At 36.4% G+C, this 26,621-nt stretch overlaps 1 protein-coding gene across 1 annotated transcript in view; it reads right to left on the reverse strand.

Moving 5' to 3' along the window:
- NECAB1 (N-terminal EF-hand calcium binding protein 1) overlaps window positions 1-26,621 on the reverse strand; it is a 289,101-nt gene that overhangs the window by 31,085 nt on the left and 231,395 nt on the right. The window contains exons 8-9 of the mRNA XM_024115914.1: window positions 24,818-24,891; window positions 6,906-6,956 (exon numbers count right to left, since the gene is read on the reverse strand). Of these exons, the coding sequence (XP_023971682.1) occupies window positions 6,906-6,956; window positions 24,818-24,891 (125 nt within the window). The remainder of the gene's footprint in view (window positions 1-6,905; window positions 6,957-24,817; window positions 24,892-26,621) is intronic.

Genomic DNA, 26,621 nt, shown 5'->3' on the forward strand with positions numbered 1-26,621 from the left:
ACAATTTGTATGGAAACACAAAAGACCCTGAATAGCCAAAGCAATCTGGAGAACGAAAAATGGAGCTGGAGGAATCAGGTTTTCTGACTTCAGGCTATACTACAAAGCTACAGTAATCAAGACAGTATGGTACTGGCACAAAAACAGAAATATAAATCAATGGAATAGGATGGATAGCCCAGAGATAAGCCCATGCATAAAATTCACCTTATCTTTGACAAAGGAGGCAAGAACATACAATGGAGAAAAGATAACCTCTTCAATAAGTGGTGCTGGGAAAACTGGACAGGTACATGCAAAAGAATGAAATTAGAACACTCCATAACACCATGCACAAAAATAAACTCAAAATGGATTAGAGACCTAAATGTAAGGCCAGGCACCATCAAACTCTTAGAGGAAAACACAGGAGAACACTCTATGACATAAATCACAGCAAGATCCCTTTTGACCCACCTCCTAGAGAAATGGAAATAAATACAAAAATAAACAAATGGCACCTAATGAAACTTAAAAGCTTTTGCACAGCAAGGAAACCATAAACAAGACGAAAAGACAACACTCAGAATGGGAGAAAATTTTTGCAAATGAAGCACCTGACAAAGGATTAATCTCCAAATTTACAAGCAGCTCATGCAACTCAACATTAAAAAAACAAACAACCCAATCCAAAAATGGGCAGAAGAGCTAAATAGACATTTCTCCAAAGAAGATATACAGACTTCCAACAGACACATGAAAGAATGTTCAACATCATTAAACATTAGAAAAATGGAAATCAAAACTGCAATGAGATATCATCTCACACCGGTTAGAATGGCCATCATCAAAAAAATCTACAAACAATAAAAGCTGGAGAGGGTGTGGAGAAAAGGGAACACTCTTGCACTGTTTTGGGGAATGTAAATTGATACAGCCCGTATGGAAAACAGTATGGAGCTTCCTTAAAAAACTGAAGATAGAACTACCATATGACCCAGAAATCCTACTACTGGGCATATACCCTGAGAAAGCCATAATTCAAAAAGAGTCATGTACCACATTGTTCATTTCAGCTCTATTTACAGTAGCCAGGACATGGAAGCAACCAAAGTGTCCATCAACAGATGAATGGCTTCCAACAGACACATGAAAGAATGTTCAACATCATTAAACATTAGAAAAATGGAAATCAAAACTGCAATGAGATATCATCTCACACCGGTTAGAATGGCCATCATCAAAAAAATCTACAAACAATAAAAGCTGGAGAGGGTGTGGAGAAAAGGGAACACTCTTGCACTGTTTTGGGGAATGTAAATTGATACAGCCCGTATGGAAAACAGTATGGAGCTTCCTTAAAAAACTGAAGATAGAACTACCATATGACCCAGAAATCCTACTACTGGGCATATACCCTGAGAAAGCCATAATTCAAAAAGAGTCATGTACCACATTGTTCATTTCAGCTCTATTTACAGTAGCCAGGACATGGAAGCAACCAAAGTGTCCATCAACAGATGAATGGATAAAGAAGATGTGGCACATATATACAGTGGAATATTACTCAGCCATAAAAAGGAACAAAACTGAGTCCTTTGTAGTGAGGTGGATGGACCTTGAGACTGTCATACAGAGTGAAATAAGTCAGAAAGAGAAAAACAAATGCCGTATGCTAACACAATTATATGAAATCTAAAAAAAAAAAAAAAAGGTCATGAAGAACCTAGGGGCAAGATGGGAATAATGATGCAGGCCTACTAGAGAATGGACTTGAGGATACGGGGAGGAGGAAGGGTAAGCTGGGACAAAGTGGGAGAGTGGCATGGACATATATACACTACCAAACATAAAATAGATAGCAAGTGGGAAGCAACCACATAGCATAGGGAGATCAGCTCAGCACTTTGTAATCACCTAGAGGGGTGGGATAGGGATGGTGGGAGGGAGGGTGATGCAAGAGGGAAGAGTTATGGGGACATATGTATATGTATAACTGATTCACTTTGTTGTAAAGCAGAAAATAACACACCATTTTAAAGCAAATTATACTCCAGTAAAACTGTTAAAAAAAGTAATAATATTAAAAAAAAGAAGAGGGCAATCAAACAAATAAAGAAATCCACCAATGATAACAAGTGCTAAAAACTACACTAAGATAAACATAAAAATCAGAAGCAAATCATTCATAGACAGCAAACCCCAAGTCCACAGTTGTTCCCAAAGTCCACCGCCTCAATTTTGGGATGATTCATTGTCTATTCATGCATTCCACAGATGCAGGGTACATCAAGTTGTTTGTGGGGATTTAATCTGTGGCTCCTGAGGCTTCATGGAGAAATTTCCCTTTCTCTTCTTTGTTCACACAGCTCCTGGGGTTCAGCTTTGGTTTTGGCCCGACCTTTGCATGTAGGTTGCCCTCAGGCATCTCTTCCCACCCAGACAGGATGGGGTTAAAGCTGCAGCTGATTAGGGGGCTCTGGCTCACTCAGGCCGGCGGGGGAGGGAGTGGTACGATAGTTATTATTGGAATGCAGGGTGAGCCTGTGGCGGCAGAGGCCAGTGTGACATTGCAACAACTTGAGGCATGCTGTGTGTTCTCCCGGGGATGATGTCCCTGTGTCATGGGACACTGGCAGTGGTGGGATGCACAGGCTCCCAGGGGTGGGGTGGGGATATGGATAGTGACCTGTGCTTGCATACAGGATTCTTGGTGGCTGCAGCAGCAGCCTTAGCATTTCATGCTTATATCTTGTGTCCGAGCTGATAGCCGCGGCTCACGCCCATCTCTGAAGCTCATTTAGGTGGTGCTCTGCCTTCTGTGGGCAGACAAGGAAGGAATCCCCTCTCCTTGCACACCCGTAAATAATGGTCTTTTTCATCTTAGGCAGATCCAGACTTTTTTCCGGACTCCCTCCCGGCTAGCTGTGGCTCACTAGCCCCCTTCAGGCTGTGTTCATGCAGCCAACCCCAGTCCTCTCCCTGGGATCTGATCTCCGAAGCCTGAGCCTCAGCTCCCAGCCCCCACCTGCCCTATAGGTGAGCAGACAAGTGTCTCAGGCTGGTGAGTGCTGGTCGTCACCAATCTTCTGTAAGGGAATCTCTCTACTTTGCCCTCTGCACCCCTGGTGCTGCACTTTCCTCTGTGACTCTGAAGCTTACCTCCTGCCCACCCCTGTCCCCACCAGTGAAGGGATTTCCTAGTGTGTGGAAACTTTTCCTCCTTCACAGCTCCCTCCCAGAGGTGCAGGTCCCATCCCTATTCTTTTGTCTCTGTTTTTTCTTTTTTCTTTTGCCCTACCCAGGTACGTGGGGATATTCTTTCCCTTTTGGAAGTCTGAGGTCTTCTTACTCCTCCGCCATCTTGAAGGCCCCCCCCCCCTTATTGACTTTTTAAAAACTCCTTTTGAAAGTAGAAAATATCTGAAAATGATCATTTTTTTCCCCAATAGTTATTTGAGAAGTACCACACAAAGCACACAATTGCACCAGGCAGAAAGGATTCAGGTGGATCAATACACCTGCCCAGATCCAGGATGTATGGTCTGGTTGAAGCAATTCCCTTCAAAAATCATATTAACCTTTCAGTGATTCATACTCACTTCTTAGTACTTGAGAGCTAGAAGACAATAAATTATCCCTAAATTTTCAATGAGTCATAAAACCAAGGTCTTGGACTTTAGATCTGCGTTTATCCCTGATGTGCATTTATTTCCTATTTTATTAAGGAGGAATAAAATAGTGAATTCCTAAGGTTGCTGTCTTTATGACATGCTTGATACAAATCATCTGGAATATTTTAATATTCCCATGTAGCACCTATTGTTCTTTTAGTGCAAAGTTAGAACAATTCAATGTTGTAAGAGATATACGAATATCATTTTTAAAAACTCCTACTTATCCTTTTTTGATTTCATCTTAAATATTATGTCATTCTGGAAACATTTCCTGGCCCCTAAATTAGGTCATGTTCCCTAGCTCTGGAAATCTATACCTTCCTATAATAATCCTCATCACATTCTATTGTAGATCCTAGTTATATTTGCTTATATTTCCTTCTAGTCTGTCTTCTAGTCTGTAATATTCACCACTTTATCTACAGACACTCCCTCAGGGCCCAGCACATAGTTAATGATCAAGTTAAAAATAAAAGGTGCTTTTGTTTTTAACCACTGACCATTCTTAAAATTCCTTTAGTAAATTTTATTCGTATACTATCCATTCCAGCAAAGGATTCAAGGTGGTCCTGAGCACTGTTAGGTGCTCTTTTATCTACCTCCATCATCTTGCCCTCTTTTCTATTTTCTTTCTCCATTTAGAGCAGGAGGTGTAAATTGGCTTCACTTTTACTAGCTCTGTGGCCTTGAACAAGTTACTTAATCTTTCTCAAGTCTTCTGATACACAAAATTGGAATAAAGGTATTTATATCACAGAGTTTTGAGGAAGGTTAAATGGAATGAAATAGTGTATGTAAAGATATTGCCCATGATAGATATTCAATAAATGTTATTTCTCTTACTCCAGGCTGAGGAAAAAAAATGGACTTAAAAAGAGATTATATGCTACACTCATCATTATGTAATGGCTCACGTACCAGAAAACTAGTATGGCAGATACTAAGGTTCAGGACTTTTGCTGTGTGCTTAAATAAGCCTACCAGATAATCTGCTCTGCTCTAGTGGTAGGAAATCTCATGAAAAAAAGTCATCCATTAGCTCACAACCTCACTAGCAAAAGCAACTCTACTTCCCAAAGTGCACCAAACACTAGAGTTGGAGTATTACAGTGTGGTGAGTAGTGTAGGTCTGGCATAGAACTTCTGGAGTTCAGCTGTGGTATTTAAACCTTTTTACACCTTAATTTCTTCACCTGTAAAATGGAGCTAATAACAGCACCACCTCATATGGCTATTGTGAAGATTGAGTTACACATGAGTGGGTTTAACACAACACTTGCACATAGCAAAGGCTAAATAAAGATTAACTTTTAAAAATAAAGTATATAATAAAAATTTATATTTTACATTCTGATGTAGGATTTATTTTTCAAAGTTCTCATGCATTCACTAATGGAAAAGGAAAAATACCTCTCCAGTCAATGAATTCTAAAATTGGTTTTTGTCACCAGCATAAATCACTGATCAAAAAGTAACATACAATTATGTGTGCTAGCTGTGAAATAACAGTGAAAAATTGCTTTTGTCATTCTGAATATAGAAATTTTATAGGAATTGATAGTGATACATATACTACGACTAGTAAAAAATACAACTTTTGATGACAAATATGAAAAAACAAACCAGCTCAGACTATTACTATGTGTGTATTCCCAAAGAGCATAATTCTTTTACTTTTACATATGGTTAAAAATAGTTAAAGAATATTCTTTCCTGCTTTTAAATAATATTGACTATCGAACTACCTTGCCCAGTTCTTTTTCTCTAAAGGACTTCCATGCACTGTCGATTTGGCAATGCTGCATGGGTTGATAGATCTCTTAAAGTAGATCTCTCTTTTCTATCAGGGACCAGAGAATGGAAAAGTCTGTCACTTTTCATAAACAATCCTTAGAAAGTTTTCTCCTTCACAGCTAGTGAGACAGAATACTTACATTAAGAAATTATTTAAGAATAGACAATAATCTCTCTAACATTAGAAAAATTATGTTCATTTTTCTTGACTGGAGTGTAGTTTTCTCTACATGCAAACATAAGAGACGACACAGATGCAAGACCTCAAGGTCATAATCCTGTGCTTATGGGACTGCACAGACCTGCATAATATCTGTGCTCAACACCCCTCCCCCCTCACCTTCGTACCCAAACCTATCACTTTAAAATTCTGGGTGCCTGATAAATTAACACAGACCACATCCCTGTCTTTGGAGTAATAAAACATTGAACATGTATTATAGCTAGGGAATGTGTCTACATCTATAGGATTTTAATCACAACAGCCATTATTAAACTTTTCTGAGAAAAAGCTCCCTCTATGAAAATATCCTTTTGCTGTGAGTTTGGACAGATGAACAGGAGCTGACATGCAGGTGAGTGTCACCTTCTATCACACAAGCAGTGCCTATAGAATAAGTACATGATACAGAGATGGAAGGTATTTCATATCCTTGTTTCATGTAAATGTGACTGATCCTACAAGATCTATACAATATATAATATATTTAAAGTATTAAGAAAAAAGTGATTTTCTGTAGATAGCCAATATTTTAAAATCCAAATTTCCACTAAATGTAATTGCAAACATCGAATTTCCCAAAGCAGTATGTGCTATAAATATTTGCCTCAAAATAAAATAAAATAATAAAGCATGGTATGTGCTGCTTTTCAATTAGTTAATTTATACATTAATTTCTTTTTTGTTGCATATAATGAACCTATTAGGATCACTTTGTCCATTTTCTTTCAGTCTCCATCAATTGCCACCCTTCTGGATGGGTATATTTTCCCCATGAGCATAAATGTTCACTTTTCTCTAAACATCAATTTTTTTCTTTGGAAAATGATTTCTGAGCATCTTGTCCCTGGGCTATGTGCTGAAAATACAATAATTAATAGGACCAAGTTTCAGCTCAGGTGTACCCTTCAGCCTAGTTTATGATACAATTTGAATGTTGCTCTTCTCTGCCAGTCATATTCATTCAATTATTCAATAACTCATTGATTTATACATGCATAAAAATTTCACTTTTCACAAATTACATAACAGGTGCTTTCAGAAAACCCCTGTGAAGTAAACATTAGTTTTCCACAAATCACAATTTCGAAAATCCTACTTAGTCATACATAATGAAATATGCCCATGTATTATTTTTTTAAAATTTTCACTGAGATAGTAACTAATTTTGAAGAAATTAAATTATGTTTTCAAAGTACATATTTCTAAAATTTTGACCTAGGGAAAGTACTTACAGGTTTAGTATTCCCTTCAATAACTTCTTCTAGAGGTTCAAGTTTAAGATCCTTTGGTTAGAGTAAGAAATGGGTAGAAAACAAGAAATTAGTTAATTAAACAAAACATCATATATTTGAATGGTAGCACTTTTTTGGTTAATATTAAACTGAAGGAACTTCATGATCTGAAAGGAGATGAAATAATTCTGATTTTTTAAAGTGGGCTGTTCCAATAAAGATTCTTTTACCCATTATATCAATTGTGAGGAGCCATTTCAGATGTGTTCAATTTGTTATTACTTTAAGTGTACATCACTGATGCCATTAAAAGAGAACAAAGTGGAGAGAAGGTTCATTAAAGCAGAGAGGGAAAGGATAGAAACAGTGAAAAGGAAAAGTTAGGATGACTAGGCTGATTTCTTTTGCTGTGGTTATATGGCAATATACTTGAGATATCATGATAGACATTTACACTCTAGTTCTAATTTTGCTTTGCTAAGAAGTGAAACAAAAAGCAAATGAAACCACTACTGATATTTGTTAAAAATGAAGGGTTATCAAAAAGACCTTAGAGTTTTCTGCAGTGATCAATGTATAATGCTAATGGCTCCATTGAAACCAAGAACGTAATATCTGAGGACTTCATTCTAAGAATATATATCCTAGAGAGTGACGTCACCAAAATGGTGACATAGGTTGTTCCTGGCTTTGCTCCCCCTCACAAGAACAACAACTAACAACTATTGAGAACAAGACACCTCTGAGGGAATCCTAGAACAAGGCTGAAGCAACCTCCTGTACCACAGAGACCGAGACAGACTTCATTAGAAGGTAAGAGAAGTGACTATACGTTGACAGCATTGCCCCATCACCAGGCCCGCACAGCACCACCTGGACAGATCTTCCCTGAGCCTCTGGTTCCTTCAGTGGGAAAAGAGATCCCAGGAGAGACAACTAGCCCCACCCAGCATTGTGAGTCATTTTGTGAAAGCCCCTACTCTGATCTTGTACCACAAAGATGGGAAATCTGTGGGGCTCAACCACAGGGAATCTGACTGTGACAGAGAAGAGGGGAGGGGCTTGCAACAACCAGCACACAGATCTTGGCAGACCAAGCTCATACTGCAGTGCCCAAGTAGTAATCCCAACCAGCAGCTTTGCTTATCTGCAGAACCAAGCTGGAAACTTGGAGGAGAGCAGATCTGCCTGATTCAGATCTTCAAAGGAGGAGTTTTGTTGGCCCAGGAGCCCAGTTTGCTCACGCCCAAGCAAGGAGCTGAATCATATTCCCACCCACTATGGTGAGTGTCTTCCAGGCCGATCTTACCAGAGGATCTGGCAGTAACTACTGGAAGCAGTGTGGCCCAGCGGTGCTCAAGCCAAGAGGTGGGTGAGCAAAGCTGATTACCCACGAAGCAAAACGAGTAGCAGGTGTGGAATGTTCCCATGCTATGCACAAGCAGATGGATTAATTCATAGCCAAAACTGAGGGTAGGTCCTGGCATCTCCCTATCTGAGACCTTATTTGGGAAACTGAGAATAGCCTGGAGCTAAACCTCCCCCTCTTGCCTAGGCAGGGGAGGTGAGATACAGCCCCACCTGCTGTGGAGAGTGTTTTCTGACCCCATCTCACCAGAAGGGCTGGTGACAACTCTTGGAAGCTGTGCATCCCAGTGGCACTTGAGCTGAGGAACAGGCAGAGCCAATAGTTTGCAGAGCAAAACCAGCAGCTATGTTCAGTCAGGGAACTTGGGGTGTGGGTTGGCTTGAGTTAAAACAACAGAGCTTCACCAGCTTTAGAGCTGCTTGTCCTGCTACATGCAGGCAAGTATTCTAATTCATAGCCCTTTTCATTGCCAAGTACAGCCTCCAACATGTCCAAGCAGGGAACCTAACTAGAGCACACAGGAAGCTACACAGCTCATTCAACACCCCTATATGCAGTGGCACTTGAAAAGAGAGCACAGACCATAGCTTCCCCCATCTGCAGAGCAAACCCAGTGGCCTCACCTGACCAGGGAAGTCAGTGCACACTATGGACTGGCTTGGGTCCCCAAACAATGAGCTGTATAGGCCCTGGGTCCTGTACTGCTTCCATGCCAGGGCACAGAAGTCCCATTTACTACTGGATATAATAACCAGTCCCAACCATCTAGTAAGTCTGACCAGAGAATCCAGACAACCATGGAGCCCATCCTACAGCCTCACTTGTGTAGGGAACCAAGCCAGTAGTACTATCCAACAGTTCTTAGCCAGTGGTACAACCCCTATCCCTATCCTCAGAGATGAAACAATTGCCCTGCCCCCAATAAAGCATAATAGCAGGCCCCACCTGCCCAAAAACATTACCAGCAGACATACCCCAAAACCCAAACTGAGCTCACTACTGAAGAACTGTCTCTGCCAAAGCCAACCTGTAGAGTCTGGAAGGGGAGCCCAATTACTCAAATGCACAAATATCAATGTGAGGAATCAAAGATCATGAAAAATCAGGTAAATATGACATCACCAAAGGAAACTAATACAACTTCAATAACTGGCCCTAAAAATGAACACCTATGAAATTCCAGAGAAAGAATTCAATAAAATTCTCTTAAGGAAATTCCTCTTAAGGAACTGCAAGAAAAAACAGACAGCTACACAAAATTTGAAAAACAAAGCACGAATATAATGAGAAGTTTGACAAGGAAATAACAACCATCAAAAAACTAACCAAAATAAACAAAACTCCTAGAGATGAAAAATACAATAACTGAACTGAAAAATTCAATAGAGAATTTCAGAAGTAGACTCAACCATGCAGAAGAATCAGTGACCTGAAGGATACAGCACTAGAATTTACCCAGGAAGAGGAGAAAAAATAAAAAAGAATGAAAAAGAGTGAAGGAAACCTATGGGAATTTGGGAGACACTGAAAAGGAAAAAGTATTCACATCATGGGAATTCCAGAAGAAGAGAAAGAGAAAGAGACAGAATGCCTATTTAAAGGAATAATGTCTGAAAACTTTTTAAATTTTGGGAGAGATAGGAACATCCAGATCCATGAGGCCCAAAGGACTTCAAATAGATTGAATCTAAATAGGGCTACTCTGAGACACATTACTTAAATTGTCAAAAGTCAAAGACAAAAGAACTGTAAGGGCAGCAAGAGAAAAGAGAGAAGTCACATACAAGGGAACCCCCATAAGATTATCAGCAGAACTTTTCTGACCAGGAGAGAATGGGATGACATATTAGAAATATTGAAAAAAACAAAAAAACTGTTGACTAAGAATTCTATACTTGGTGAATTTTCTTTCAGAAACAAAGCAAGGATAAAGACTTCACTGAACAAACAAAAGCTGTGGGAGTTTACCACCAGACCTTCCTTACAAGAAATGCTAAAGGCAGTTCTTTGAGTGGAAGTGAAAGAATGTTAATAACATCATAAAAAGGTAGTGTAAATCTCACTGGTAATAAGTATATAGTAATTATTTCTGCAATATGGTAATAGTGATGCATAATTCACTTAACTTTTGTTTAAAACTTATAAAATAAAAGAGCATAGCAAAAATAACCATAACTGTAGTAATCTGTTGTCAGTTACATAATATAAAAACATGTACATTATAACAGCAATAACCTAAAAAGTGAGGTGGAGGTAAAAGTTTACAAATTCTATTGAAGTTAAGTTGTTATCAGTTTAAAATAGGGTGTTATATTTTATGTAAGCCTCACGGTAACCACAAGTGAAAATCTTGTAGAAATTACACAAAGAACATGATAAAGAAGTCAAAGCATACTGATACCAAAAGACATCAAACACACACACAAAAAGACAACAACATAAGAAACAAGACACAGTAATATACAAAACAACCAGAAAACAATTAACAAAATGGCAATAGTAAGTCCTTACTTATCAATAACTACTTTAAACGTAAGTGAATTAAATTCTCCAAAGAAAAGAGATAGAATGGACCATGCTGAGCCTAAACCCTGCCCCCCAAAACCCTAAGACCTTTTCTGGCTGTGTGGATTCTGAGACTAGCCTCCACCCCCACCTAAACCCTGCCCCACTTAAGACCCACCTCTGCCTAAGCCCCGCCCCCTTTGGTGGTGGTGTTTCATTTATATTTTTATTTTTTCTAATATATTTTTCTATTTTTATTTTATTTTTTATTCTTATTGTTCTGCTCCTTTTTTTTTTCTTTTCTTGCTGCACTACTTGTCTTGTCGCATCTTGGTTCAAGGCCAGGGGTCAGACCTGAGCTCCTGTGGTAGGACCACTGAGTCCAAACCGCTAAACTGAAAGAGAACCTCAGACCCCAGGGAATATTAATCTGAGTGAAGTCTCCCAGAGATCCTCATCTCGGCACCAAGACCTGGCTCTATGCAACTGCCTGCAAACTCCTGTGTGGAAAGCCTCAGGGAAAGCAACCTGTACGACAGGAACATAGCCCCACCTATCAAAAAAATGAGACAACAAAAGTTATGTTACAGATGAAGGAGCAAGGGAAAAACCTAGAAGACCAATGAAGAGGAAATAGACAACCTACCTGACAAAGAATTCACAGTAATGACAGTAAAAATGATCTAAAATCTCAGAAATATAATGGAGGCATGGATCGAGAAAATACAAGAAATGTTGAACAAAGACATAGAAGAACTAAAAAACAAGCAAACAGTGATGAACAACACAATAACTGAAATGAAAAATACACTAGAAGGAATCAATAGCAGAATAATTGAGGCAAAAGAATGAATAAGTGAGCTGGAAGACATAATGGTGGAAATAACTGCTGAGGAGCAGAATAAAGAAAAAAGAATGAAGAGAATTGAGGACAGTCTCAGAGACTTCTGGGACAACATTAAATGCACCAACATTCGAATTATAGGAGTCCTAAAAGAAGAAGAGAAAGAGAAAGGATATGAGAAAATATTTGAACAGATTATAGTAAAAAACCTCCCTAACATGGAAAGGAAATAGCCACCCAAGTGCAGGAAGTGCAGAGAGTCCCAAACAGTATAAACCTAAAGAGAAACACAAAAGGACACATATTAATTAAACTAACAAAAATTAAATGCAAAGAAAAAATATTGAAAGCAGCAAGGGAAATGCAACCAATAACATACAAGGGAATCCCCATAAGGTTATCAGCAGATTTTTCAGGAGAAACGCTGCAGGCCAGAAGGGAGTGGCAGGATATATTTAAAGTTATGAAAGGGAAAAACATACAATAAAAATTACTCTACCCAGTAAGGATCTTATTCAGATTCGAAGGAGAAATCAAAAGCTTTACAGACAAGCAAAAGCTAAGAGAATTTAGCACCACCAAACCAGCTTTACAACAAACGCTAAAAGAACTTCTCCAGGCAGGAAACACAAGAGAAGGAAAAGACATACAAAAACAAATCCAAAACAATTAAGAAATTGGTAATAGGAGCATACATATTGATAATTACCTTAAATGTAAATGGATTAAATGCTCCAACCAAAAGACACAGACTAGCTGAATGGATACAAAAACAAGACCCATGCTGTCTACAAGAGACCCACTTTAGACCTAGAGACACATACACCCTGAAAGTGAGGGGATGGAAAAAGATATTCCATGCAAATGGAAATCAAAAGAAGGCTGGAGTAGCAATACTCATGTCAGATAAAATAGATTTTAAAATAAAGACTGTTATAAAAGATAAGGAAGGACACTAGATAATGATCAAGGGATCAGTCCAAGAAGAAGATATAAAATTATAAACATTTATGTACCTAACATAGGAGCACCTCAATATATAAAGCAAAGGCTAACAGCCATAAAAGGGGAAATCAGCAGTAACACAATAATAGTGGGGAATTTTAACACTCACTTACACCAATGGACAGATCTTCCAGGCAGAAAATAAGTAAGGAAACAAAAAGTTTAAATGACACAGTAGACCAGATAGATTTAATTGATATTTATAGGACATTCCACCTGAAAGCAGCAGAATACACTTTCTTCTCAAGTGCACACTATTCTCCAGGATATATCACATATCAAGCCTTGGAAATTTTAAGAAAATTGAAATCATATCAAGCATCTTTTTCAACCACAATGCTATGAGATTAGAAATCAATTACAGGAAAAAAAAATTAACAAACACACAGAGGCTAAACAGTGTGCTGCCAAATAACTAAGAGATCACTGAAGACATCAAAGAGGAAATTAAAAAATAAACAGAAACAAATGACAATGAAAACACAACAACCCAAAAACTATGGAATTCAGCAAAAGCAGTTCTAAGAGGGAAGTTTATAGCAATACAATCCTACCTCATGAAACAAGAAAAATCTCAAATAAACAACGTAACATTACACCTAAAGCCACTAGAGAAAGAAGAACAAACAAAACTCAATGTTAGTAGATGGAAAGAAATCATAAAGATCAGAGCAGGAATAAATGAAATAGAAATGAAGAAAACAATAGTAAAGATCAATAAAACTAAAAGTTACTTCTTTGAGAAAACGAAATTGATAAACCTATAGCCAGACTCAATAAGACAAAAAGGGAGAGGACTCAAATCAATAAAATTAGAAATGAAATAGGAGAAATTACAACAGACACTGCAGAAATACAAAGGATCATAAGAGATTACTACAAGCAACTCTATGCCAATAAAATGGACAACCTGGAAGAAATGGACAAATTCTTGGAAAGGTACAACTTTCCAAGCCTGAACAAGGAAGAATTAGAAAATATAAACAAACCAATCACAAATAATGAAGCTGAAACTGTAATTAAAAACTTTCCAACAAACAAAAGTCCAGGACCAGATGGCTACATAGGCAAATTCTATCAAACATTGAGAGAAGAGTGATCAACTATCATTCTTAAACTCTTCCAAAATAATTGCAGAGGGAGGAGTATGCCCAAACTTGCTCAAGGAAGCCACCATCACCCTGATACCAAAACCAGAAAAAGAGATCACACAAAAAAAATTCCAGAACAATATCACTGATGAACATAGACACAAAAATCCTGAACAAAATACTAGCAAACAGAATCCAACAACATATTAAAAGGATCATACACCATGATCAAGTGGGATTTATCCCAGGAATGCAAGGATTCTTCAATGTATGCAAATCAATGTGATACACCATATTAACAAATTAAAGAATGAAAACCATATGATCATCTCAATAGATGTAGAAAAAACTTTTGAAAAAATTAAATACTCATTTATGATAAAAAACTCTCCAGAAAGTGGGCATAGAGGGAACCTACCTCAACATAATAAAGGCCATATATGACAAAACAACAGCCAACATTGTTCTTAATGGTGAAAAACTGAAATAATTTCCTCTAAGATCAGGAACAAGACATCCACTACTAGAGCTAATCAATGAATTTGGTAAAGTGCAGGATACAAAAGTGATGCACAGAAATCTCTTGCATTCCCATACACTAACAATGAAAAATCAGAAACAGAAATTAAGGAAACACTCTCACTTACCATCGCAACAAAAAGGATAAAATACCTAGGAATAAACCTACCTGAGGAGGCAAAGACCTGTTGTCAGAAAACTATGAAACACTGTGGCAAGAAATCAAAAAGGACACAAACAGATGGAGAAATATACCATGTTCTTGGATTGGAAGGATCAATATTGTGAAAGTAACTGTACTACCCAAAGCAATGTACAGATTCAATGCAATCCCTATCAAATTGCCAACGGCATTCTTCACAGAATAGAACATAAAATTTTACAACCTGTATGGAAACACAAAAGACCCTGAAAAGCCAAACCAATCTTGAGAAAGAAAAACGGAGCTGGAGGAATCAGCTCCCTGACTTCAGACTATACAACAAAGCTACAGTAATCAAGACAGTATGGTGCTGGCACAAAAATTCAAATATAGATGAATTTCTACAGGATAGAAAACCCAGAGATAAACCAACGCACTTATGGTCACCTAATCTGTGACAAAGGAGGCAAGAATGTACAATGGAGAAAAGAAAGTCTCTTCAATAAGTGGGGTGGGAAAACTGGACAGCTACATGTAAAAGAATGAAGTTAGACCACTCCCTTACACCATACACAAAAATAAACTCAAAATGGATTAAAGACCTAAATATAAGTCCAGACACTATAAAACTCTTAGAGGAAAACATAGGAAAAACATTCTCTGACATAAACCACAGCAAGATATTTTTTGACCCACCTCCTAGAGTAATGAAAATAAAAACAAAAATAAACAAATGGGACCTAACTGAACTTAAAAACTTTTGCACAGCAAAGACAATAAACAAGACAAAAAGACAGCCCTCAGAATGGGAGAAAATATTTGCAAATGAAACAACAGACAAAGGATTAATCTCCAATATATACCAACAGCTCATGGAGTTCAATATAAAACAAACAAACAACCCAATCAAAAAATGGGCAGAAGACCTAAATAGACATTTCTCCAAAGAAGACATACAGATGGCCAAGAGGCACATGAAAAGATGCTCAACCTCACTAATTATTAGAGAAATGCAAATCAGTATTACAGTGAGGTATCACCTCGCACTGGTTAGAATGGCCATAATCAATAAATCTACAAACAATAAATGCTGGAGATGGTGTGGAGGAAAGGGAACCCTCTTGCAATATTGGTGGGAATGTAAATGGATACAGCCACTTTGGAGAACAGATGAATTGATAAAGAAGATGTGGTACATATATATTACTCAGTCATAAAAAGGAATGAAATTGGGTCATTTGTAGAGATGCAAATGGACCTAGAGTCTGTCATAAAGGGCGAAGTAAGTCAGAAAGGGAAAAACAAATATCATATATTAATGCATATCTGTGGAATCTAGAAAAATGGTACAGATGAACTGGTTTGCAAGGCAGAAATAGAGACACAGATGTAGAGAACAAATGTATGGACACCAAGGGGGGAATGGGAGGGTGGGATGAATTAGGAGATTAGGATTGACAAATATACTCTACCATGTGTAAAATAGATAGCTAGTGGGAACCTGCTTTATAGCACAGGGAGCTCAGCTCTTTGCTCTATGATGACCTAGATGGGTGGGATGGGGTGGTGAGAGGCAGGTCCAAGAGGGAGGGGATATGTGTATACATATAGCTGATTCACTTCATTGTATAGCAGAAACTATCACAATATTATAAAGCAATTATAATCTGATAAAAAAAGAAAAGACATTGAACGGCTGAATGGGTTAAAAAAAAGCAAGATCTAATAATATGCTGCCTACAGGAATCTTACTTTAGCCTTAAAAGCACATATAGACTGAGAGTTAAGGGATGGAAAGAAACATTTAAAGCAAATAATAACAACAAAAAGCAGAGGTAGCTATACTTGGACAAAATTGACTAAACAAAAAATGGTGAATAAAGACAAAGGATGTCAATATATAATGATGAAAAGATCAATGTATCAAGAAGATATAACAACTGTAAATATTTATGCACCCAACATTGGAGTGCCTAAATATATAAAGCCAACTGACAGAGCTAAAAGGAGAAATAGACAGTAATACAATACTAGTTGGGGGCTTTATTACCCTACTTTTATTTTAATTATTTATTTATTTTATTGGAGTATAATTGCTTTACAATGTTGTGTTAGTTTCTGCTGTACAACGAGGTGAATCAACTATAAGTATATATACATGCCCTCCCTCTTGGACCTCCTTCCCACTCTCCCATCCCCAGCCCCACCCATCTAGGTCACCACAGAGCAAAGAGCTGAGCTCCCTATGCTATACAGCTGGTTCCCACTAGCTATCTATTTTACACATGGTAGTGTACATATGTCAATCCTAATCTCCCAATTCATCCCACCCTCCCCTTCCCCCACCCCATGCCCACACGTCCATTCTCTATGTCTGTGTCTCTATTTCTGCCCTGCAAATAGGTTCATCTGTATGATTTTTCTAGATTCCATATATTTGCATTTATATACAGCGTTTGTTTTTCTCTTTCTGACTCATTTCACTCTGTATGACAGACTCTAGTTCCATCCACGTCTCTACAAATGACCCAATTTTGTTCCTTTTTTATGGCTGAGTAATATTCCATTGTATATATGTATCACATCTTCTTTATCCATTCATCTGTCAATGGACGTTTCATGCAGACAGAGAATCAGTAGGAAAACAACAGATTCAAACAACATTAAAGACTAAATGATCCTAATATGCATATATAGAACATTCTATCTCTCAATAGCAGAATATATATTCTTCTCAGGTGTACAACAAAATTCTAGAATAGACCATATGTTAAGCCACAAATCAAGTCTTAGCAATTAAAGAAGACTAAAATCATACCAAGTATCTTCTGTGACCACAATGGCATGAAAGTAGGAATCAATAATAAGAAGAAACCTGAAAAATTCATGAAAACAAGGAAACTAAACAACACTGTCCTAAACAACCAATGGATCAAAGAAGAAGTTAAAGAGGAAATAAAATTTTTGAGACAAATAAAAGTGAAAATGCAACACACCAGAACCTGTGGGATGCAGCAAAAGCAGTTCTAAGAGGCAGGTTCATAGCAATAAACACCTACTTAAGAAGTAAGAAAGATCCCAAATAAACAACCTAACTCTACAACTTCAAAAACTAGAAAAAGAAGATCAGAGCACAAAGTTAACAGAAGAAAGAAAATAATAAAGATTAGAACAGAAATAAATGAAATAGAGAACAGAAAAACAATTGGAAATATTATCCAAACTAAGAGTTGGTTCTTTGAAAAGATAAGAAAAATTGACAAACCCTTAGCTAGACTAAGCAAGGAAAAAAGAGAAAGGACACAAATCAACAAAATTATAATTACAAAAGCAGACATTATAACTGATACCACAGAATTCAAAGGATCATAACAGCCAACTATATGCTAACAAACTGGACAACCTAGAATAAATGGAAAAATTCTTAGAAACATATCATTTACCAAGACTGAATTAGGAAGAAATATAAAATCTGAATAGACCATTTACTAGTAAAGGGATTGAATCAGTAATCAAAAACCTCCCAACAAACAAAAGTCCAGGACCAGATGGCTTCACTAGTGAATTTTACCAAACATTTAAAGAAGAATTAACACCAGTGCTTCTCAAATTTTTCCAGAAATAGAAAAGGAGAGAGTACTCCTAAATTCCTTTTATGAGGCCAGCATTACCATGAGACTAAAACCAGAAAAGGACACTAGTAGAAATGAGAGCTACAGGTCAATACCCCTGATAATTATAGATGCAAAAATTTCAATAAAATACTAGCAAACCAAATTCAGCAGCACATTAAAAGGATCATTTATCATGATCAAGTGGGATTTATCTCTGGGATGCAAGGATGGTTCAACATATGATATGTGATACATCACCTTAACAGAAAGAAAAAAAATCATATGATCATCTCAATAGACACAGAAAATCATTTGATAAAATTTAACATAAATTCATAATAAAAACCCTTAACAAAAAGTCATAAAAGGAACATATCTCAACATAATAAAAGTCATATATGACAAGCCCACAGCTTCCTCAACATCATACTAATGGTGAAAGGGTGAAACCTTTTCCTCTGAGGATCAGGAGTAAGACAAGGGTGTCTATTTGTCTATTCTCACCACTCCTATTCAAAATAATACTAGAAATCCTACCTAGAGAAATCAGGCAAGAAAGAGAAATAAAAGTAAATGAAGAAGTAAAACCATCTCTATTTGCAGATGGCTTGGTTTTATATACAAAAATCCTAAAGATGCAACAAAAAAAACTGTCAGATCTAATCAAGGAATTCAGTAAAGTTTCAAGATATGAAATTAACATACAAAAATCAGTAGCATTTCTATATGCTAACAGTGAATCTGAAAAAAAATAAAGAAATCAATCCTATTTACAATAGCATAAAAAAATAAAATACTTAGGAATAAATTTAACTAAGCAAGTGAAATTTCTCTGTTCTGAAGACTGAAAGACATTGATGAAAGAAATCAAAGAAAATACAAAAATACAAATAAGTAGAAGGGTATTCTTTATTCATGAATTGGAAGAATTAATATTGATAAAACGTCAATATTACCAAAAGCCATCTATAGATTCAATAAAATCCCTATCTAGATTCCAATGGCATCTTTTACAGAAGTAGAAAAAACACTCCTAAAAGTTATATGAACCACAAAAAACCCTGAATAGCCAAAGAAATGCTGAGAAAGAAGACAAGAGCAGGAGGGATCACACTTCCAGATTTCAAGTTATACTATAAAGCTAAAGACATCAAACAGTATGCTACTAGCATAATAACACACAAAAGACTGATGGAATAGAATTGAGAGCCCAGAAATAAGACCAAGCATATACAATCCACTAATATTCAATAGGGAAGAATACTCAGTGGAGAAAAGAAAGTCTTTTTAATAAATGATTCTGGGATAATTGGATATTCACATGTAAAAGAATGAAATTGGACCCATATCTTACACCACTCACAAAATTAACTCAAAATGGACTAAGAACTTAAATGTAAGACCTGAAACCATGAAACTCCTAGAAGAAAACATAGTAATAAAGCTCCCTGACATGATTCTTGGTAATGATTTTTGGATATGTCACCTAAAGCACAAACAAATAAATAAAAAATAAACAAGTGGGATTACATCAAACTAAAAAGCTTCTGCACAGTAAACAACAACAAGAACAAGAAAAAACAACATCAATAAAGTGAAAAGACAAACTTTGGAATGGGAACAAAATATTTGAAAACCATATATCTGATAAGGGTTAAGGTTCAAAATACATAAAGAACTCATATAACTCAATAGCAAAAAAAAAAATAAAAAATGGGCAAAGGACTTGAATAGACATCTCTCCAAAGAAGATATATGAAAGGTTAACATGTACATGAAAAGATGATCAACATCACTACTCATTAGGGAAAAGCAAATTAAAATCACACTGAGATATCACTCATGTCTATTAGAATGACATCATAAAAAAGACAAGAGATAACATGATGGCAAGAATGTGGCAAAATGCTTGTGCATTGTTGGTAGATTGTAAATTGGTGCATCCACTATGGAAAGCAGTATGGCTTTCTCAGGTTCCTCAAAAAATTAAATACTGAACTACCATATGATCTAGCAATTCCATTTCTGGAAGTATATTCAAAGGAAATGAAAACACTAAGTTGAAAATATATCTGCACCCTTATGTTCATACCAGCATTATTTATAGAGGCCAAGACATGGAAACAACCGAAGTGTCCATCAATGGGTGAATGGATAAAGAACTTGTGATATATATATATATAAATATAAATATAAATAAATATATATATATATATATACATATATAATGGAATATTATTCAGCCACAAAAAACAAGGAAATCCTACCATTTGTGACCACAGGGATGAGCCTTGAAGATATTATGCTAAGAGAAACAAGACAGAGAAAGACAAATACTGTACTGTATGATTTAATTTATATGTGGAATCTAAAAAAATAAAAACAAAAACCCCAAACTCATAGAAAAGGAGATCAGACTTTTGGTTACCAGAGGTAGAGAGTGGGAGGAGGGGAACAGGATGAAGATGGTCAAAAGGTACAAACTTCCAGTTATAGGATAAATAAGTATTAACGATGTAATGTTACAACATGATGACTATAGTTCACACTGCTGTATGGCATGTAGGAAAGTTAAGAGAGTAAATCCTAAGAAGATAAACATTTTTCCGTTCTTTTTTTCTTCCTTTCCTTTTTATTGTATCTGTATGAGAAGAAGGATGTTAACGAACGTATTGTGGTAATTATTTCACCTTATACGTAAATAAAGCCATCATGCTGTATGCTTTAAATTTAAATAGTGATGTATGTCAATTATTTCTCAAAACTGGAAAACAAGTGAGGATTATGCACAATAATTCCTTCAAATAGATAAGAAATAAATAGAAAGTTATAGAAATCCAGACTGCCTGAAATAGTATGCCTGTTAATAACAGAGCTACATAGCTCTAGCTATACTGTTCTCTTGTGGGTGAACTTTATGCAAGTTATTTAACTTCTCTGCAATTCACTTTTACTATTTCCACTGCCTTAAATTCTCTATCCCTAGGTTTTCCTCTAGTTGGCTCTTGCTTTTTTTTCTAACTTCAACTCAAATATCACGTCCTTAAAGTGACCTTCTCAGATTACTCACTTTAAGTATCCAACACTCCAGCTTCATCACATTGTCCTACATTTTTTTCATAGTACTTTACACTATCTGAAATTACTTCATTTCATGAATTTGTTTGCTTGGGGTTTGTCTCTCCAGAGACCAAGGACCTTACCTGTTTTGATCACTGCTATATTCTCACTGTCAGAATAGTACCTTGCATAAAGTGGGTACTCAATAAATGTTAGTTGAATAAACAAGTGGCTGAATGAATGCCCATTTAAATCCTAGCTCTTCTGTGAAGACAAACTTATGTAACACATATAGATGTGAATTGAATCTTTAAAAGTACTCTGCATATAGAAAATGTAACAATAGTGATCTCTTTGATTGCTGTTTCCCTAATAACAATTCAGGCACACTTTTCAGTTCTACTTTCTTTAATATAAGATAAAAAACTTAAAACAAGTTGTATGAGTGTGACATCCTTAATTATATCCCTTTAAATATGGATATCCTGTGATCTGATGGTATACTTAAGACTTCGTGAAGATTAAAGGGACTTTGTTGTTGTTTTGTTTAAGCATTGAACACTGGTTTCTGCAGAGTTCAAGCAAAACATGAGATATAATCTCAATATATCCCATAAATACTCAGAGAAGCTGAAGTGGAAAAAAAGGAATGTCTGAAGAAACTTGTAGAAATTTCAAAGGTTGTTTTTCCCCCACATAAATGGTATTGGGCTTGGTTTACAGTGCAGGAAAGATTTATCATAGATACTTAGTGGTGAGAAAAGACAGTATGGCTTCCACTGTAAGTACATTCCCTTTTAATGTGGAGATCAAACCTAGTGCTAACAAGTGAGGAGACAAGACAGCCATCAGTAAAATATAATATGCCCTTAGCTTCTGTTTGGCAATTGGATAGTTTTCCCTCTAAAAACCTAATTCAGCAAAGTACAGAACAAGTTGTAGAAAAAAGCCCCAACTTGCACTGCTTCCTCTTTCATTAAGACAGATCGTGCAGAGCCCCACACAGCTGGAGCCCCATGTTGAAGATGATCACATTGTACTTTCAGCAAACCTCTCAGCCACTGTTTTCATAATGAAATGCTTTCATAGGAATGAAGGGAGAAAAAAGCCTAGGAAAGAAGGAGACATGACAATACTTTGATTTTAAGTTGGAAAAAAAGCCATGACCTGAGTTTGAGCTACCCCTTTAAAAAGAATGACATACACTTATGACACCAGAAGAAAGACAGCTTTGCTAAGGACTTCCAAACCATTTAAAAAAGAGGTGTTTGTATTCCTTAAATGAATCCAAACTTATTTAACAACTGAATCCTTATGGTTTAACAAGGTTTGGTTTTTAAATAGGGTCCTGCATTTCCAAGACTTCCACCATTGGAAAACTAATTTGTATGGCCACTATTTTTATTATCAAGCATTTTAATCTCAATTCACACATCAATTAATGAAATTAGAAAGGAGGAAAGTTGACTTGCAGCAAACTCTTCGTTTATGTTATTTGTCCCCATAAGTGGTCAATTTCAATTTAGTGAACAATGATGTGGTGGCAGAGGGACTAGAACTCTCCAAAGTTGTTTCCTCTATAGACGTGGTTCTTCTTTGTACAGACTATCCTTTTCAGAGACCTTACCCATCCTTAGGACTTGAGGTTTCACCTCTGGGAGATGGCTCTCAAGATCTCAATCTGTGTCCTGGCTTCTTAAATACTAATGTGACAGGGTATTTCTACTTAGATGTCCTATTATATCTTGAAATTTAATAAACCAGTTCACCTCCTCACCTCACCTCACCAATTATCTCTCACTGTCTCTCCCTTGTCTGTTAGTGGTATAATTGTCTCAGACACTTGGGCTCAAATCCTCAGACTCCTATTTGAAACTACCCTGCCTTTTACCCATCATACCCATTCAACGGTCCTGTTAATTTCACCTCAAGCCTTTCAAATTTGCCATTTTCTTTTTAGTCACTTAGTCCAGGCCCATCTTTTACTATACTTGATCCCAGTGGGCTCAAGTTTACAGCCTGTCCTTTAATGTCACTGTTATAGCTGGCTTTGGTGGCTCTGACTTTTTGAAACTTCTTGTTTGAATCCATTTCATATTCTTGCTGTCCAATTTTCTATCTAAAGGATCTTTTTTATTATGTCACTTATCAGTTGAAAAATGATAAATGCCTCCTGTTGTCTCCAAGATCAAGTCCAAATTCCTTAGTCTGTTATTTAAGGCCATCCATAATTCAGCCCCATCCATTCATATAATCTTATTTGTCACTATGTCCCTAAATGGAAGACTCTAACCAGGTTGGTCTACTTAACCTTTGCTCATGCCATCACCTTACCTGAATGCCCTCTCCAACTGCTCTCTGTTTACTAAAAATTTATTTTCCCATAGCAAATACTAATTAGTTTGTTAGCTGACTAACATATATTCTGATTTTAATGACAATACAATGTCCTTCAGTGAATGATCTCATCTCATTTTAATACTTGACTGTTAACCAAGGTTTTCTCTCCTTCCTTATCTAAGAGACCAGCATGCAACCATAGCAAGACAAACCAGACTCTCCCTCCTGGAAAGTGGAATCTTGAGCAGAATGTCCATAGACTGGAAATTGTTGAAACTCATTTATTCCAGTGGAGACAACCTGAGAGACTGGTATTTCTTGCTTACTTTCATCTCTAGACTTATCTTGTCTACTGACTTCCTAAGTCTAGATCTCTAGACTGTCTGTTGATTCTGTGAACACTCCCATTTCCTTCTAGAGATTTCTTTTTTATTAAAGAGGTAATTTCTGTTACTTGAACTCAAAATTCCTAATTGTCATCATTTTTAAAGTCCCCTTAACCCCTTCCTGCCACAAGAGGTCCTTCCCAGCTTGCAGTGATCATTGCTTCAGGTTAGCAACTGTAGATTTTAGTATATGCTCCATTCCTTTGACATGTCTCAGTCAGTCACTAAATATCTACTGAGTATTAACAACGAGCTTGGTTTTGTGCAACTGCATAATTTTAAAAATCTGTTAACTCATTTTTTGAATATAGAATATTTTTACGGGTAGACTCTGGGGTTCTTCAAAGTCAGAAACTCGCTCTCAAGCATAAACGCTCCTTCCTTCGTGCTTGGCATGCACAGAAAACACATATTCTTACTGATTAACAAAAGCAGCCTCTTCCATTAAAGCTGCTTAAGAGGAATATAACTATAATATCAGGACTACTTGGTACTAATTGCATTAGTCAATAAAAATATAATAACTGGAAACATAAAATATAGTTCTGAAGAACTCATCATATCCTAACTTGTTTGCTAACTTGGTAGTTTTCATGCTAAAAATCATCAGCTAAGATGCTTATTTCTAGAAGTTGAGTGTGCAATATCATCTTTTAGTGTACCACACAGCCATTTCCCTGAATCACTTTGAAACATTCCCAAGACATCAACCAGGTCATCCCCAAGAGCTGTCATTTGCATCATTCAAGCACACTGCTACCTTACATGATTGATAATCTAAAAGTCAGACAATGCAGTAGATTTATTTAACTTTAAACCCTATATCCTATTTTAACTATAATTAGGGATTGGCATGGGGGGAATGAGAATTAACATTATATTTGCTTTAACAAAAATCCCAAATAATTATCAAGCAGTATAATGGAGATCCTGGTTGCTATTCTATCAAGGCAGACATGAATATTGGGGCAATAAGGAAAAATGAGTCATAGTCTACTGAAAACTAAGAGGGAGAAGAAAGAAAAGGAAGCACTCACCTTCTTTTCCAGTCTATCAATTAATTTCTGGAGTCTGTTTATCTGGGTCATCCATTGGTTATCTTCTAATAAGCCTTGAGGGGAAAACCATGAGGGCAATATATTAAACTCTAGACAGAGCAGGAATGCTTTGGTGTCTCAGAGCTTTTTTTTTACCGTGAAGGAAGAACACAGTGGCACTGGCTAATCACCACATTAAATATATATATATATATATATATATATATATGTATATATTCACATGAGTTCTTTCTAAGTTATTGATTTCCATAGATCCATGTATCCCAGTGGGTTCATTTTTACAAGTCTATTTTTTTTATGTTGTTGCCTATACTGGCCTTTGATATTCAAAAGAACATCCTGTTGAGCCATTTTTACCACCACATAATGTAGCTGATTTTTCTTTTAGAAAAAGGAAAGCACCAAGAAACAATCCTAAACTTACTTCTGGGGCAGTGGCAGGAGCCAGGGAAATCATAGCCATGAACACAGCAAGGGATAAATTATTAATCAAAAAGAAGTATAAGGACAAGGTAGCTGGTATATCCTTCCCTAGGGACTAACCTGAGTGGGCACTATGGTCGTGGCATAGCAGTTACGAGTACAAACTCTGGAGCCTGATGATTTTGGTCAAATTACTTAAAATCTCTGGTCTCACTTTTCTTATTTTTAAATGGGCATAATAATATCACAAGCCTCACTGTGAGGATTGTGTATATATACACATATGCATACATACATATGTATATATAAATATATATATATATATATACACACACACAAACGTACAGGTACTATGTATGTAGTATTTTTAATATGTGTGTGTATACACACACACATCTCTATCTAACACCAGGTTAAACATTACGTAAGTCCTGCTGCTATTATTGTTGCTGTTATATATGTTATTATGCAAAGACAAGAAGGAGTAAGTTGTGGTCTGAGTCCCTGCACAAACATCCTGGGATCCTTGTGTATACTTATGGAAGCTTGCTCAAAATATTTTCACAGACATTTGCTGAAGTAATACTTTTTAATATTTCCTGATAGGAGAATGTGATTGAACTTAAGACCATAAAGCCTTGTTTTAGCTTTGAATGTTAGAAAGATAAGACCTAAATTATAAGGAGGTAGTACTTTACATTAGAATTCACTTCTCCACCTGCCGTCTTCAGTGAAGCTCCTCTCAAACCCCACCAAATAAATTATGATGCAAAAAGAAGCAGTAGCATTGCCACAAAGAAGTGGCTACTAAAAATGAGTGCTTTTACAATAAAATACTATAAATATGTAAACAAAGTTTGTTTATATTTTAATTTGCAAAGTAGTTAACATCTTTCCATTCTAGGTTGCTCCTAAAAGAATTTAAGACAGCTATCACAACAAAGTCCCATAGAAGGATATTTTGGGCTTAATACTGTTTTCTAAATGACTAAAATGGAAAGAACAATCTATGGTTTAATTTTTTAAAACATCTTTATTGGAGTATAATTGCTTTTAAATGGTGTGCTAGTTTCTGCTGTATAACAAAGTGAATCAGCTATACATAAACATATATCCCTTGTTTAATTTTTTATATTCCACATACAAGTGATAATATTCAGTATTTGTCTTTCTCTTTCTGACTTATTTCACTCCAGGTCCATCCATGTTGTTGCAAATGGCAATATTTCATTCTTTTTTATGGCTGAGTAATATTCCATTGTATACATACATATGTGTGTGTATGTATATATATATATATATATATATATATATATATATATCACATCTTCTTTATCCATTCATCTGTCGATGGACATTT

This window comes from Physeter macrocephalus, chromosome 15 (genome assembly GCF_002837175.3).
Source record: "Physeter macrocephalus isolate SW-GA chromosome 15, ASM283717v5, whole genome shotgun sequence".
Classification (NCBI taxonomy): Eukaryota; Metazoa; Chordata; class Mammalia; order Artiodactyla; family Physeteridae; genus Physeter; species Physeter macrocephalus.